The following is a 14,298-nucleotide window of genomic DNA, read 5'->3' as shown; positions in this document are numbered from 1 at the left end:
TTCTGCCACAGATTTATTCCTACAGGATTGGGAACCAGAAAAGGGGTATGCTTTTCCCCAAGTTCGCAATGATTACAAGCTCAGACATCAGTGGGAGGTGGTCATTTTGATCACCCTGATTTGGAACTTTTAAGTTTGGTTTACAGTTCTTGTTGAGCTTTCCTGGGATTTTCCAATCCATCGTCCCCTATTTCAGACTCTTCTTCTGAACCCGGATCGGATCCCACATCAAATGTTCTGGAGGCGTCTCTCCGCCTGATGGTGTGGCAGATTAGAGGGGGTTGATGGTAGCTCCCAGGACTTTCCTAACAGGCGGAGGGACCTCATTTCAATGGCTTGGTCAGAGGGTACCAACAAGCGATACAGGTCTGCATGGAAGAGATATGCTGTTGGTGTGTGCGCCAGGGTTGTGATTCAGTGGGCACAGACACAGTTCAGGTCCTTAATCTCCTGGCCAGTGTAGCACAGAAAAGTCGGGCATATTGCTCAAGCAACACCTTCTGTTCAGTTATTTTGGCAGGGCCTGTGCTCGTGGACGGGTCCCCGGTGGGGAAACATTCTTTTGTGTGCCGCCTTTGAGGTGGAATTTGGTTGTCTCTTCCTCCGGAAATGCGTTATTCAGCACTCTAGGACGAAAAAAAGGTCTTTAACCTTTTCTTATGATGGCAACCCAATCTTTCCTTGTAGAGGAAAGTACTCTCTGTGAAATTGGCTATGCTGCTTTGCATTGTGTCATGCAGAAGGTTCTCAGATGTTGGATCCCTGGATTTTAAAGGAAGAACTTTTTCACCCTCAGGGGTGTACTTCACAATTAGCAGGCGTACTAAATCCAATACTAGGGTTATTGAATACCCAGCCTTTCCAGACTCTCCTAAGCTATGTGTGGCTCAATTTCTTAAAGTGTATGATCCGCAACCTGGGAGAGGCAGCTCTAAATCGCCATCAGAAACCCGCACAGGGAGATATCTTCCTCAATCATAGCCCATTGGGTAAAGCAGGTGATGCAGGAAGCTGGAGTGGATCCAAACATTTTTGGTGCACATTCCACTTGTGGAGCCATAGCTTCAAAAGCGTTCAGTCTGGGTACTCCCCTGAAGGATATTATGAAAGCGGCCGACTGGTTCTCAGAATACCTTTAAAAGGTTTTATTTGAAGCCAGTGTTGGATATGGCTCAACTAATGGTGAGTAAGCTTTAAACTACCATAATCCTCGCCTCCGGTCCTCACTTAGAATGAAACATTTCTTAACTATTGTAACGTAAAGTTACAATTCTATTCAGGACTCAGAGGTGAGGATTATCCCAGCTGTAGATTACTGATCTGGACGACCCTCCTGATGACTACTAAGTATTCAGTTTAGGATTTTGTTCTCATGATTATTGAAAAGTTATGTTCATTCAATGGTCTTGTATTGTGCATACCTTGCTAATTGTATGACATTGTATGCTGGAATTCCGATTTGTTAATTTATTTTGTCTTTTTCCCAGGGATGAAAACTGAGAAATAGGACACATGAAGGCAGAGCCATGGTGTGACTTGCGCGACAAAAGAGGCATTACTGACAGGCACAGAGGATTATATTGCAGGCTCTGCCCCCTGATTGGCTATTCATGGACTGTTAATTGCATTGGCGGTTGTTAGTTTTAACTAATTTCCCAGTAATTCATGGGAACTGTACTTTACTTTTTTTATTCAATGAAGTGGTGGTTAATAAAGCGAAGAAAGCGGAGAAAAAGAAAGCATAATCCCCGCCAACAGAATTGAAACTTTCTGTTAAAATACCTAGGAAAATTTTCATTCCACAGGTTTGGCAGGTTTTCGCAGTTACCACTCAAGGGCTCCTAGGATACCGCAATCATTGAAAGCAGAGAAGTGGTGACTGTACTGGAAAATGCGAGACGTACAACAGTCGTAATAAACCAACTCAAGAGTCTGAGTACATACATTAAAACAGAGTGACAAGAGGTGTAAAGTGTATGCAAAAATGGTTATAGGACAAGGACCTTATCAAGACTTCCTACATGATAAGACTATTTGCTTTACAGGAAGATACTAGAAAGGTTTCATTCTATTGAAACTATAAGTAACGCAAGTTTTATTGAATTTCAGCCACCGTACACGAGAAATGTAACTGCTGCTATAAGCACATTAGCTGAATGTTTGATTAATTCCCTGGCATGGATGTTGCTCGTTTAAGTGATTTAAAGAACAAACACTTGTGAAGAAAACCTCCCTTTTTGACATTTTACAATATCAATTTGACAGGGAAGGTAAAGAAAGCTATGAGTAGGAAAACTAAACCGGTCTCAAACTCTGAAGGTACCACTGACAGGCACACCATCGAAACCTACTGCTTGTACAGCTGCTGAATACATCAGAAACTCAAGCTTCCACTGTCACTCCCTTGCAAGCTCATCTCTTGCTGACACGTGTAGGGCCAGATGTCAGAGTCCATAGATCTAAGGCACTACATTGGAAGAAAGGCACAGAACCAGCTGTGCACCTTCCGCAGGTACCTGAAGATGTTCAGAGAGTTGAGACCTAACATGGCCCCTGAGGTAGGTGCAGGATGGTTCTTAAAGGGACTAACAGAAGAGTAGGTGCAGGGTGGATTAAACACACTGCAATGACACTACAAAAGGCAGTTTTCAGAGTATGTCACCAGACAGATTAAGAACAGAAGAGCAGAGCATATTCCAACCTTCTGCCCACAGGTAATAAAGACAACATCATGATTAATTATTTTGAATAATAATAATAATAATAAAGCATTTCTATCTAAAATATAAGACATTATGCTCTTATCTATATACATTTTAAGGATGAGGATATCTGCTAAATTAGGACAACAAAAAACGAAATATATGTGTTTTTTCAGGTGCAAATGTTACATTCTACTAGCATTGATCCCGAATATGAATACTGGCCTGCAGTTAGTGCATGTGTTGTTGAGGAGTAAATGGATTGAGCAGATAAAGCCCTATGATGCTTTCAACAACAACAACAACAACAAAATCGGATTACGAGCAAGAGTGAGTGCTGCAAATTGGGCAATACAACAAACTCATGACAGGCACAAGCGAAAACAGACTTCTGCACATATTAGAAAATGCAAGTTGATTGAAAAACTCTTTGCAAATGGACACAGGGGACGTCAGGCTTTTCACATCAAATAGCACTGGTTCAACAGACCTGAATGGGCGCTTTCTGCAGCACACATACATTCCTCTGTCTCCCACTGCTGGGACATGTGCCAAGCTGACCCAGCTTTGTACAATGAGCCAAAGCGGCCGCCAGACACAACGTGCTGATGACCTCTTTGGCAACAGCAGTGTGAAGCTCTCAACATGTTCATCAAGGCAGACACATTGCAACCACGAGATAGTATAATTTAAGTGCTGGAGCAATCGCTGTATTCTCTAGACCTAACAAAGCCAAGGCAGCAGCAAGCCAGCCAGCCACCACAAGATGTAAAGATTCCAAAGCAAACATGGGGGAAACACTGCACAAGAACGTGTTCCAGAAACTCACAACAGATGGAGAACTTGCGAACTCTTTCGAGTTGCAACTAATGGCACATGCTTGCTTCCAGTGGCAGACATTTCACTGGGACGGCCGACGTTAATGTACTGTTGAGTTTGCAACGTCGACAAGGCTTGGCGGTGTTCTGTGGAGCCCTGCATGTGAGCAGCATTCTCAATACAGAGTTCAGCAAGCAGTGCCGGCTTCAGTCATTAATAGCTGCAGTAAACACTGTGCAGCGGATCACTGAGGTGGAACATTTGTATGCCAGCCTCGCGGATATCCTTCTTTCCACATCAAATTAGCTGCGATTACAAATTCTAAACAGCTACTGCGAGGAACGACTGGCTGTCCCAGCTTAAAACCGGCAGTAAACAACTTGTCCATAAGAAATGGCAGCTAAATCTCGAGTCATAACAATATATGAAAGATCACGCACGCAGGTTCGCCTTCATTTTATTTTGTAAAACTAAATACACCTGGGACCCAATCACAGACAGGGTGTGCTTTTCTCATTTGTGACACAGTGCACCTTAAAGCAGGTGCGCTAGGTGCAAACAGGGAAAGTGGGCCCTACTAGGAAGAAAGAGCATCACTCAGGGGAGCTGTGAACGCGTGCTAACCCCCCCCCCCCCCCCCCCCCGCGCATTCAAGACCAATATAGAGCAACTGTTAAAAAGCTGCTCTGTGTTTCTCTGTGTAGGTGGCACCCGCCCGCACTTTCAGAAGGGATTAGAGATCCCCATGGGGGGGAGGGTACAGTGACTGACTGCACCTACATGCAGGGGGGCGGGAGTAGGGGGAGGTGCATGGGGCCCCTTTTATCTCTTGAGAGGGCTGCCTTCAGGGGTCACACTGACAGTGTGCCACCTTTTTGTGGTGCACTTTCAGTGTTCCTCCTAAGGGCACGTTTGCCTCTGTGCCCACGCTGGTAAGACGGCACGGCTCATGCAAATGAGGGAGCACTATCTGAGGATAAGCACTAGTGCTACATGTGCACCAGCGCGGTCTGTATTACAGAAGGTGCCGCACAAGCGTATGTGTCCCCTTCTATAATACCAAAGTGCTCAAGGAGTGCACAAAGCGGATGCACAGGCCTGTTGCATCCCCCACAGCACCTATGTAATACAGCCGCAGTCCTTTCTTGCTAAAGCAGTTGCTTAATTCTATGGCAAAAGGTCGTCTACAGGGCCGGACTGGCCATATCGGGCATCGGGCGTTTCCCCGGTGGGCCGCTAGGGTGGGGGCCGATTTTGGACCCCTGGGGGGCCGTTTTTTTGTTACGGGGGTCGGCAATATTGGCCCCCAGTAACAAAATCAGCCGAACCGGCCCTCGCACACTGCTTTGCTGCACTCCCCCTCACCCCAGGGGGGGCTGGCTGAGCAGTGTGCCAGGGCCGGTTTCTGTTCCCAGTCCAGCCCTGGTCGTCTATTTGTTGGGGGAGGAAGGGCCTTTGAAGGGGTGTGGGCATAAAGATGGAAGGGTTGGATGAAGAATAACTCAGGTCTCAGGTGTTTTATAATCATATCTAACATGTGTTGTACAAAATAAAACATAACCGGCATAATGCATCTTTCAATTAATGTCACTTGGAAGTATGTCATTTTTTATTACATATCCTCTGAGCGAGAACAGTAAGAGTGCAGTAAGCCATACTAAAGAGGGATGGTGGTTTTCAACATGTCATCACAAACTACGCTATTAGGAAAAGAAAAAGAAAAAAAGGACAGCCACATACGTTAACTAGAAGAAGAAGTTATTTCATAATTTGGAAGATTTAAGCTGTCTGAAAGATGTTTGTTCCTAGGTCATATTAGGAAATGCAGAAGGGAGTCAGTCAATGATCTGCAGTTTATAAAGTCAAGCACTCATATCAATAAACAGCAAGAGGCTTGAATACTATCTAAAAGACAGACTACATGATGAAAATCAAATATCCTAGTGGGTCCTCAAAGCTTTTAGATTACACTCAAGTAACACAGCCCGTTAGCTTCATGGAATAATCAAATAAGTATTACTGTATCAGAGGACCGTAAGCAATTACAGGCTCAATTTACTTTTTCTGAAAATACGGTCTTTTTTTTTCTTCTAAGTCGCATACAGTAGTGTCAATGCACATGTATTGTGGCTACTAGAAAGGAACAGGGTTCTCTCAATTTGGCTTTTACACACCTGAAATCGAAGAAACACCTGTTGAATGCTAAAATTGTCCACTTTAAGGAGGTCAGAGATAGGGTATGAGAATCTTGCAAGATGTTAAATGATACACAAGGCATTACTTAACTCTCACTCTGCATACCTCTACAAACACATCCACTTTCATAGACCTTCGAGACAACTCCACTCCTCCTCGCGCACATCCCGCGTATACAGAAAAACAGACAGGGGAATCAAGTCTTCTCCATTACCGCCCCAAAGCATGAGACGGCCTGCCACTACACTTCCGAGCATCCTAACTTTTTGAACTCTGTGACAGGTAAGGCCTTGCTCTTTGAGTACTCTAACCAAGCCCTAGGTTGGTTATTCTCTCATCATCTCAGCGCCAGGGTTTCCCCTCGGGTGAAAGCATGCTGTGCAAATCAACATCAGTCTGTACTGGACTTAAAGTAAAGTTTAGCGTTGTGAAATGAATGAGAGTAAAGGCGGAAGGAGTAGTAATCCCCCAGTTTGTCGCGCCCAGAGGCCCAACCTAAGCTGCATCTTAGCACTTAGTTTTAAGACAAAGGGAAAAATAAAATGATGAGTTTTAGCTGTCGAATGTCAGTACATCAAATTCTTCTGCTCTTTCGCTCAGTGTTATCGCTGTCTATCACACAATTGTTTTAATTTTTAAGGTGCTATTCGAGTAACAGGTGTTGATCAATTTTTACTGTTCAATTGTGGTGAAATAGGTTTTGAAATTTTTTAATTACAATGTACCGATCTGTGGATTCAATTTGTAATGCTTTTAAGGATATTTTTTCTTTTATCCAAATAAAGATTTTTACCACTCTTGGAAGGAGAGTAAATACATTGCGAAAGGACTGTTGTGGCAAGGACATTACAGGCATAAATGTGAGGCACACCAAAAGGGAAAAAATTACTTCTAACCATGAGCTGACTGACATCACTGGGTCTAGTCCATTCGGGGATCTCAAAGAACATAAGGCCTTATCCAAATCTACAGCAGTTTTTAGCATTTGTTGCCTATCCCACACCTGGTACCAAATTCAGATTGTACTGTGTTTGCAGTGAGGGGAGCAGAACAATCTCAAGCATTTCAGCAAGCTCCATTAAGAATGATAAGATTTAGTCATCGTGTGTGGGGGTGCGTATTTGCATGGGTGCATGTTTACATATATTAACAGGAGAACACAGTCAAGTAGACAATGCCTCTTTCAGCCATTCTTGAACAGATTTTTAACTTCTCTTATTTGTCCACCTTCATCAAGATATGATGTCCAAAAAATACTACGTTCCTGGAAATAACGCCTAAGAAAAATAAATTGCCAAATGTTCCCCGTGTACACATCTGCAAGTCAAGTATTCCTAGCAGCAATTGATACACCTTCAATGCATTTAAGTCAGAGCAACACCAGCAAACTAGCCACCATAACAAGACGGAAACAAATATCACAGACACACAATGAAAGCCAAGTGTGACCAATTAAGGTGAAATTGGCTTGTAAATAATACACAATTTGCGTCTTTTAAAACCTATTGGCATTTTCCATCTAGACCTCAAACAGTTCATGGCTGTCATCCTCATATCAAAAGCTATTTCATCAAGTAGTAAATAACCCTTAAAACAGACACGTAGCACACCTAATAGTAACATCCAAACCCTCCCAAAAACGTTCACAGGAATGCTCATCAACAGTATCTTAAAATACCTAAACTAAATTTACTTACAAATACAAAACATTACAAAGGCTCTTGATCCGTAACAATCAAGGTAAACATCGTTTGGCTACTCATAAAAACATTTAATGATTTTAAAAACAAATGGAAGGGGTGGAGGTCTCTTTTGCCTTCAAATCACGTCTTTTAACTGGCAAATCATTCACAAAAATAAAAATGATTTAGACAAAATACATAAAGAGTAGAAGTTCACCTAATATATTAAAAACATTCTGCAACACATCAATACTGCTACACGAAGTACTTACAATAATAAACAATGTTTTTATATATTAAAAAAAAGAAAATACACAAAAAGTGTTAAATCAACTTACCGTATGATATCCTCTTGGTAAAGGTGGCTTGCCGACAGGATATGGGTCCACTGTATCAATAATAGTTTGTCGTTCTCCCTTCTGGTTGATCTTCCTGAACCTCCGGCGGGACTGCCGGTGAGAAGCTTGGCGCTGAAAATACTCCTCATTTTCATCCATATAGTCCACCTAAAATAAACAGGTGCAGTGATGAGTGATATACCTTTGCACGATGGAATGCAGTTACTCTAGTCACATCAACAATCCTTGGAAAACCCAATAGATCACAACTTGCTTTACACTGGGGACCGATACTTGAACTGTTGATAAGTGGGCCTTTACTAGCATCCTCTATATTCCATCCCAGTGCTTCATTTATCAAACCAAATAAGTGAATACATAAATGAGTGCAGGATTTCAATGTTTTTGTCAGGAGACTACCGCTGGTGGTGTTGAATCACAGAGTTTCCATTTTTCATAGTACTTTGATTTGATTTTAATCTTGTGCATTTTTCTTCCACCTTCCTACACTTCCAGTCTCTTTATCACAGTAGTGGAGGTTCCTCAAACTGATTAGTCCCATTGTTACTGTTTTCATTTCCTTCTTCTTCCTTCTACTTCTCCTTTCTCTCTCCTCAAAGTCTGATGATGAAAATTAAGTCCTGGTGCAACCATCTGCACAAGTTAAAAGCATTGGTTCCCTTTGCTCAGTTCAAAATTTGTCCCTTGAATTGAATTGAATTTATAGATGGCCTTTTATGTGCAGTCTTTCTGTCGAATATATAGCCATTTATAGTATGTTTTAAAATGTAAGCCGCTGATGCACTCTGAAAGGGGTTGTGTGGTGATAATAACATAGAATAAATATCGGAAGGCATACTGGCCTTTGATTTTGTAAACGGTAAGCCGCTGATGCACTCTGAAAGGGGTTGTGTGGTGATAATAACATAGAATAAATATCGGAAGGCATACTGGCCTTTGATTTTGTACACGGTTCTTGAGTGTCACAATCTAGTTTGTCAAGGCAGAAATATGTAGGTTTTATTTGTAAATTACCAGAGAAGTTTTATTATGTATTTAGTTAGAATTACAATAACGTCAATAACTAGCTCCACTTTATAAGCCTATTACATCGGACAAATGTGGAATTTTAACAAAGTATAGGATTCCTGTTACATTTCTTCCAGGTATTATTTTCGTATTCAAGTTAATGTCTGTACAGAAAAATTCCTTTGTTTCTTTACATATTTGTTGCTTTTCAAAAAGTAAGTATCCAAATAAGTTCTAAATAACTATCCTTGAGACTTTGCTACCAAAATACTATGGAACCAGTTTCCAATAAGGAGAGCAGGTTTTAGGTCTCATCTTCAGGATATCTAAATGTCTTTTCTCTCTGTCTATTCCAAGTTATATCTCAATTGCAACATGATGAATTCTATTAATAGTTTTCTGTGTTTAGGTTTTGCTTCCCTCCTTTGGTTGGTCTGCTGGATGCATGTTCTTCCGTCTACGTCACCTTGCAATTTTGACTATCCAAGTAAGAGAAGATTTTGTCAAGCTACCTGATGAAGCCACCATTGTTAGAGTCAGACATGCAAGGAGACTATAGAGGTAATGTAGAGCTTTCAAGTACCACAAAACTTTGTCCCTCTGCCTCATACATTCACCCGATTCCTACAAGTCACATCTACACTATGTGACTATGCAATTACTTTACGACAAAGTTGGCGGGAACACTTGAGACTAATGTGCTCATATTATGTGTTTTTGCACATTCCCGTCCCCCTGCAATTTCCACTGGAATTAAACTAGTGTTGATAGGGAACGTTTTTTGTCCGCATGAAGGCTCTAACACATAGCTGATTCAGCAAATCTGTACCTACAGCAGCATCACCACTAAGCACACTGAGTTAAAACTGGAAAATGCATAGTTGAAGTAAATTTTTCCTGTGAAGGCATATAATTGTATGATTCTTGAGCACAACAAAGAGCTTTACACAACAATGCGGAAAACAAAGTGCAAGTAATGCTCCATTTAATGGCCTTGTTAGCAGATTTACTTAGGGCACCAAACCAAATACTTTGAGATGAATGTGAGGGATAAAGGTTTTTAAATGCATGTGCACTGCTAGAGTAGCCACAGCAAAGACAACTATTACATTAGTTTAGTATTTTACATTTGTATGTATGTGAGCTATCATTTTCAGCATGAGCACTGCTATTTTCAAGGGGCATAATCTATCTTCCCGAGACGTACTTCGCTGCTCCATTGGACGTAACAGGGACTCTTTTCTATTGAAAAGCGTCGAGCCTGAGCACAACATCTAGACGCCCTGCATTATGAATGAGTTGTATACACTGACCTTCAGGAAGTGATGATAGCTGTACCTTAGATTCACAAGGAGAAGAGACCTACAGGAAGTGATGGTAGCTGTGTGTTGTACCTTAGATTCACGAGATGAGACCTTCAGAAAGTGATGGAAGCTGTGTGCTGTATCTTAGATTCACGGGAAGAGACCTTCAGAAAGTGATGGTAGCTGTGTGCTGTACCTTAGATTCACAAGGAGAGGAGACCTACAGGAAGTGATGGTAGCTGTGTGCTGTATCTTAGATTCACGAGAAGAGACCTACAGGAAGTGTTGTTAGCTGTGTGCTGTATCTTAGATGCATAAGGATAAGAGACCCACAGGAAGTGGTGGTGGCTGTGTCCGGTATCTTAGATGCAGGAGGAGAAGAGACCTACAGGATGTGATGCTAGCTGTGTGCTGTATCTTAGAATCACGAGGAGAAGAGACCGACAGGAAGTGAAGTTAGTTGTGTGCTGTACCTTAGATTCACAAGGAGAAGAGACCTACAGGAAGTGATGGGAGCTGTGTGCTGTACCTTAGATTCACAAGGAGTAGAGACCTACAGGAAGTGATGCTAGCTGTGTGATGTATCTTAGATTCACGAGGAGAAGAGACCGACAGGAAGTGATGGAAGCTGAGTGCTGTATCTTAGATTCACAAGAAGAGACTTACATTAAGTGGTGGAGGCTGTGTCCGGGATCTCAGATTCACGAGGAAAAGAGACCTACAGGAAGTGATGTTAGCAGCGTACTGTATTTTAGATGCATGAGGAGAAGAGACCTACAGGAAGTGATGGTAGCTGTGTGCTGTATCTTAGATGCATGAGGTGAAGAGACCGACAGGAAGTGGTGGTAGCCATGTGATGTATATTAAATGCATGAGAAGAGACCTACAGGAAGTGATGGTAGCTGTGTGCTGTATCTTAGATGCATGAGTAGAACTGCACCGCACTTAAAGCCTTTGTCACTGCAAAAACCTTTTAAAATGAAAATCTGGCACTGATTTTCCCAAGGGTACTCAAGTGTGGAAAATTAAACTATTAGCCTAGCAAAAGGTATTTCAGAAAAAAAGCATACATAGCAAATAGTCGCCTTTTGCAGGCAGCTTTATTTAAGAAGCTTTTTGCACTGTGAAAAACAAGTACAGAGAGGACAGAAAAAAACCCTATCTTGCTGCTTCATGGCTATTTTTAGTAAACTTATCTCCATCCAGTTAAGCAAATGGAAAAACTAAAAGCACATGATTTACTCGCATGTACCATCTTTCGGCCAGAGAAACAACTAAAAAAACACTTCAACATATCAATGAGTGCTAGCAAAGCCAATAAGTCTTGCCTACGAGAGCTACTGGCTTTCGCAATTATTTGTGCCATGCTGCAAAGCAGCACAGCAGCTAAAAGATCTTTTTTTTTTTAAAGGCGCCATGACGGGGTCAGTGCTTATGCACTTTTTCTAAAACAAATGTTTTAAAAAATTGCACTGGGATCTTCCAAGCCCTTTTGTTAGGTCGAGCCTGAGTCAGCGCACATGCGCTGCGAGGCTTCTTGTAAGCACTCTAAACTACTGTGTGGGTCTCACTCCTGCCACACAAAGGATTGGCTTTTTGCGTGTGTCTTTCGCTAATGAAAGCATGCAAATGGCTAAAGGTGGGTGCATGTCCCACCTTCTTTTTTCAACGTTCACTCCTTTGGTGTTTTGCTCTCAGGAGAGAGCAGCGGCGTGCAGGGTGGCAACTGCATTCCTTGTGGGTCAGGTTATACACAACATGCTATGCTTTCGCTATTGCCTGTTTTTTTTACAATTTACAACGGACGGGAACTTATGTGGGTGCTTGTACGTCTGATTTATATTTACAAAAGGTGCTCACCTTGAGGTCCCGCTTTAACTTTAAATATTGTTTTTGTTTTTTTCCTCTGGCCGCTTTAAATTTACAGAAAAGCGCTCACAGCACGCTGCAACGTCGGCTTTACCTTAAAACATTGTTTTTTTTGTCCGCTTTCACCGTGCTTCAGCCATCCTCTAACTAGAGCCATCCAGTGTGTACCTACGTCGTGAACGCGTCATTTTCTAAGAAACAATCATGCTCCTGAACCTTTCGACCCCCTAAAACATCCTCTTACTCTACCACCCCCCCCCCCCCCACTCCCTCCAAGCCCCAGTGCCCGTACCACCTGCACTGAGTCTGGACTTCGGAAGGAACTCATCCGTGGCACATCTCGCCTCCAAACCTTGGCTGCTAAATTATCACCTCACATTTGACTGCCAATCTATAAAGATCTGTGTGGCGTGTATCCTGGCAGCAATCACAGCTGTGTAGCAAACTGAGCCCAGGACCTGGGGGCACTGACTGCAGGAAGGGTTATGGCGTTGATAAAACACACAAATGCATCTAACAATGTCTAACCAGAATATTGAACCAGACTTGGGGTGAGGGAATCCCACAGACGCACCAAAATGTCAGATCCTGAAAATGCAGAACACTGGTCATTTCTGGCCACTTAATTCACTCAGATTATTTTAGAGACTATGTATTTGTGGCATTCATCGGCTGGAAACTGTCAAAAATACTCGGCCACACCAGACATCATGCACTGCAGGCAAAAAACACTGAAGGGAGTTGATCCTATCGCCACCACCTGACAAACCCTAGTCACTGTTCGCCAAGGAAGTCTGCGCCCTTCGTAGCGCACTTAAATAAAGTGTTAGGGAAGCGTCCCTTCCCTCAAAAGAGCTCATTTTCCTGGAACTAAACACTTACCCCCATCTCCAGCCGTTAGGAGGTCTCTCCCTCAGCAGCACAGACAAAGGCACCTAGGAACCCTTCTTTTTACAGTTAACTCCACAGGCTACGAAATTGCTGTTCTTTCTAGGATTCCCTCAGCACGCCTTCTGGGGTGCGAGAGTCTTTATCATATTTTCATCAAATAGCATGGAAGCCCATCCTTGGGTGTATGTGGCTGTTACCAGTGCCACGTGAAGTAACAGAAGATGTTATAGCACTTAGGATAATGTGCTGCATGGCTCAATACTTATAAGGTCCCAAAGGCGAGACCTATTAGCTATGCCAAAGCTTGTTATTCCATTTTAGCTGTGTAAATGGGAGGGGAAGGGGGAACACATGGACAAGGAGGGTGGGCGAGAGGCTTGACTTAATAAATTATGGGATTTGTAAAGCACTCAGCTACTGCTAGAGTTTCCCGGCGCTAGACATAAGGCTAACGGGAGGAAAGAACCACCTTAGTCCTTGAACAGCCAAGTTTTCAGTTGTTTGGGGAACAGTTTTTTTGTCCGGAATGCATCTTAAGGGCAAGGAAAGTTCATTCCAATGTTTGGCCTGCCAATACCGAGCAGGCCAAGCTGCTTGGGTGGGAGAAACTCAAGGACAACACAGGGTGGATAGGGTGGGGTAAACACACGGACATCAAAGGGTGGACGGGAAGGGTGCGGGAAACACACAGACAACAAAGAGTGGGCAGGAAGGGTGGGTGAAACACACAGACATTGATGAGTGGGCAGAAAAGGTGGGGAAAACAGACAGAGGATGTGCGGGAGGGATGGGGTGGAGGAAACTGTGGACAGAGGGTGGTCGGTGGAGTGGAGAAACACACGGACGAGAGGATGGGCGAGAGGGTTGGGGAAAACACAGGGTCAATGGAGGGAAGGCAGGAGGGTTTGGGAAAGCACATGGACAATGAAGGGTGTGCAGGATAGGTGGGGGGAAATACAAGGGCAATAGAGGTTGGGTGGGAGGGGTGAGGGAACAGAAAGGAGTGTGGACGGGAGGTTGTGAGGGAAACAGACAACTGAGGGTGGGTAGAATCGTTGGGGGAAACAAAGACAACATAGTGTCAGCAGGAGGGGCTGGAACAAGCACATGGAACAATTGGTGGGAAGGAGCAGATAGGGGAAGCACATGGACATTGCAATGCAGGTAAACGAGAAAGGAACAAGGAGGACATGATTTAGACAGCTGGAAAAAAACACACTATCAAAGATTGATTAAATAAAAACAAAAAAATAGCACCAGAAAAAGGAAGTTGTGGAAGGGCACAGTAATGCGTACATGCTCCAGAGGAGGGACAATTACAAGAAGAGGAAATAAAGCTTATGAAAGCTGACAACTAAGAAGGAAACAAATCAGAATGACAATGAAGCCAGCCAATGGTAAGCAACGGGCAATCTCTAAGCCACAAGGTAAGGGACTCGTAAGTGGCAGTGCATACCCAGTCTTAGGC

General features: G+C 43.1%; 1 protein-coding gene across 14 annotated transcripts in view; it reads right to left on the bottom strand.

Moving 5' to 3' along the window:
* RAPGEF2 (Rap guanine nucleotide exchange factor 2) overlaps nucleotides 1-14,298 on the bottom strand; it is a 924,668-nt gene that overhangs the window by 431,008 nt on the left and 479,362 nt on the right. For all 14 annotated transcript variants that reach the window (XM_086962364.1, XM_086962365.1, XM_086962376.1 and 11 more), the window contains one exon: nucleotides 7,738-7,905. In XM_086962364.1, the coding sequence (XP_086818490.1) occupies nucleotides 7,738-7,905 (168 nt within the window). The remainder of the gene's footprint in view (nucleotides 1-7,737; nucleotides 7,906-14,298) is intronic.

The sequence above is a fragment of the Lissotriton vulgaris genome, chromosome 3_1, assembly GCF_964263255.1.
Source record: "Lissotriton vulgaris chromosome 3_1, aLisVul1.2, whole genome shotgun sequence".
NCBI lineage: Eukaryota > Metazoa > Chordata > Amphibia > Caudata > Salamandridae > Lissotriton > Lissotriton vulgaris.
Note: the sequence above shows the minus strand (reverse complement) of the source record. Positions and strands in the feature narration are given on the sequence as shown.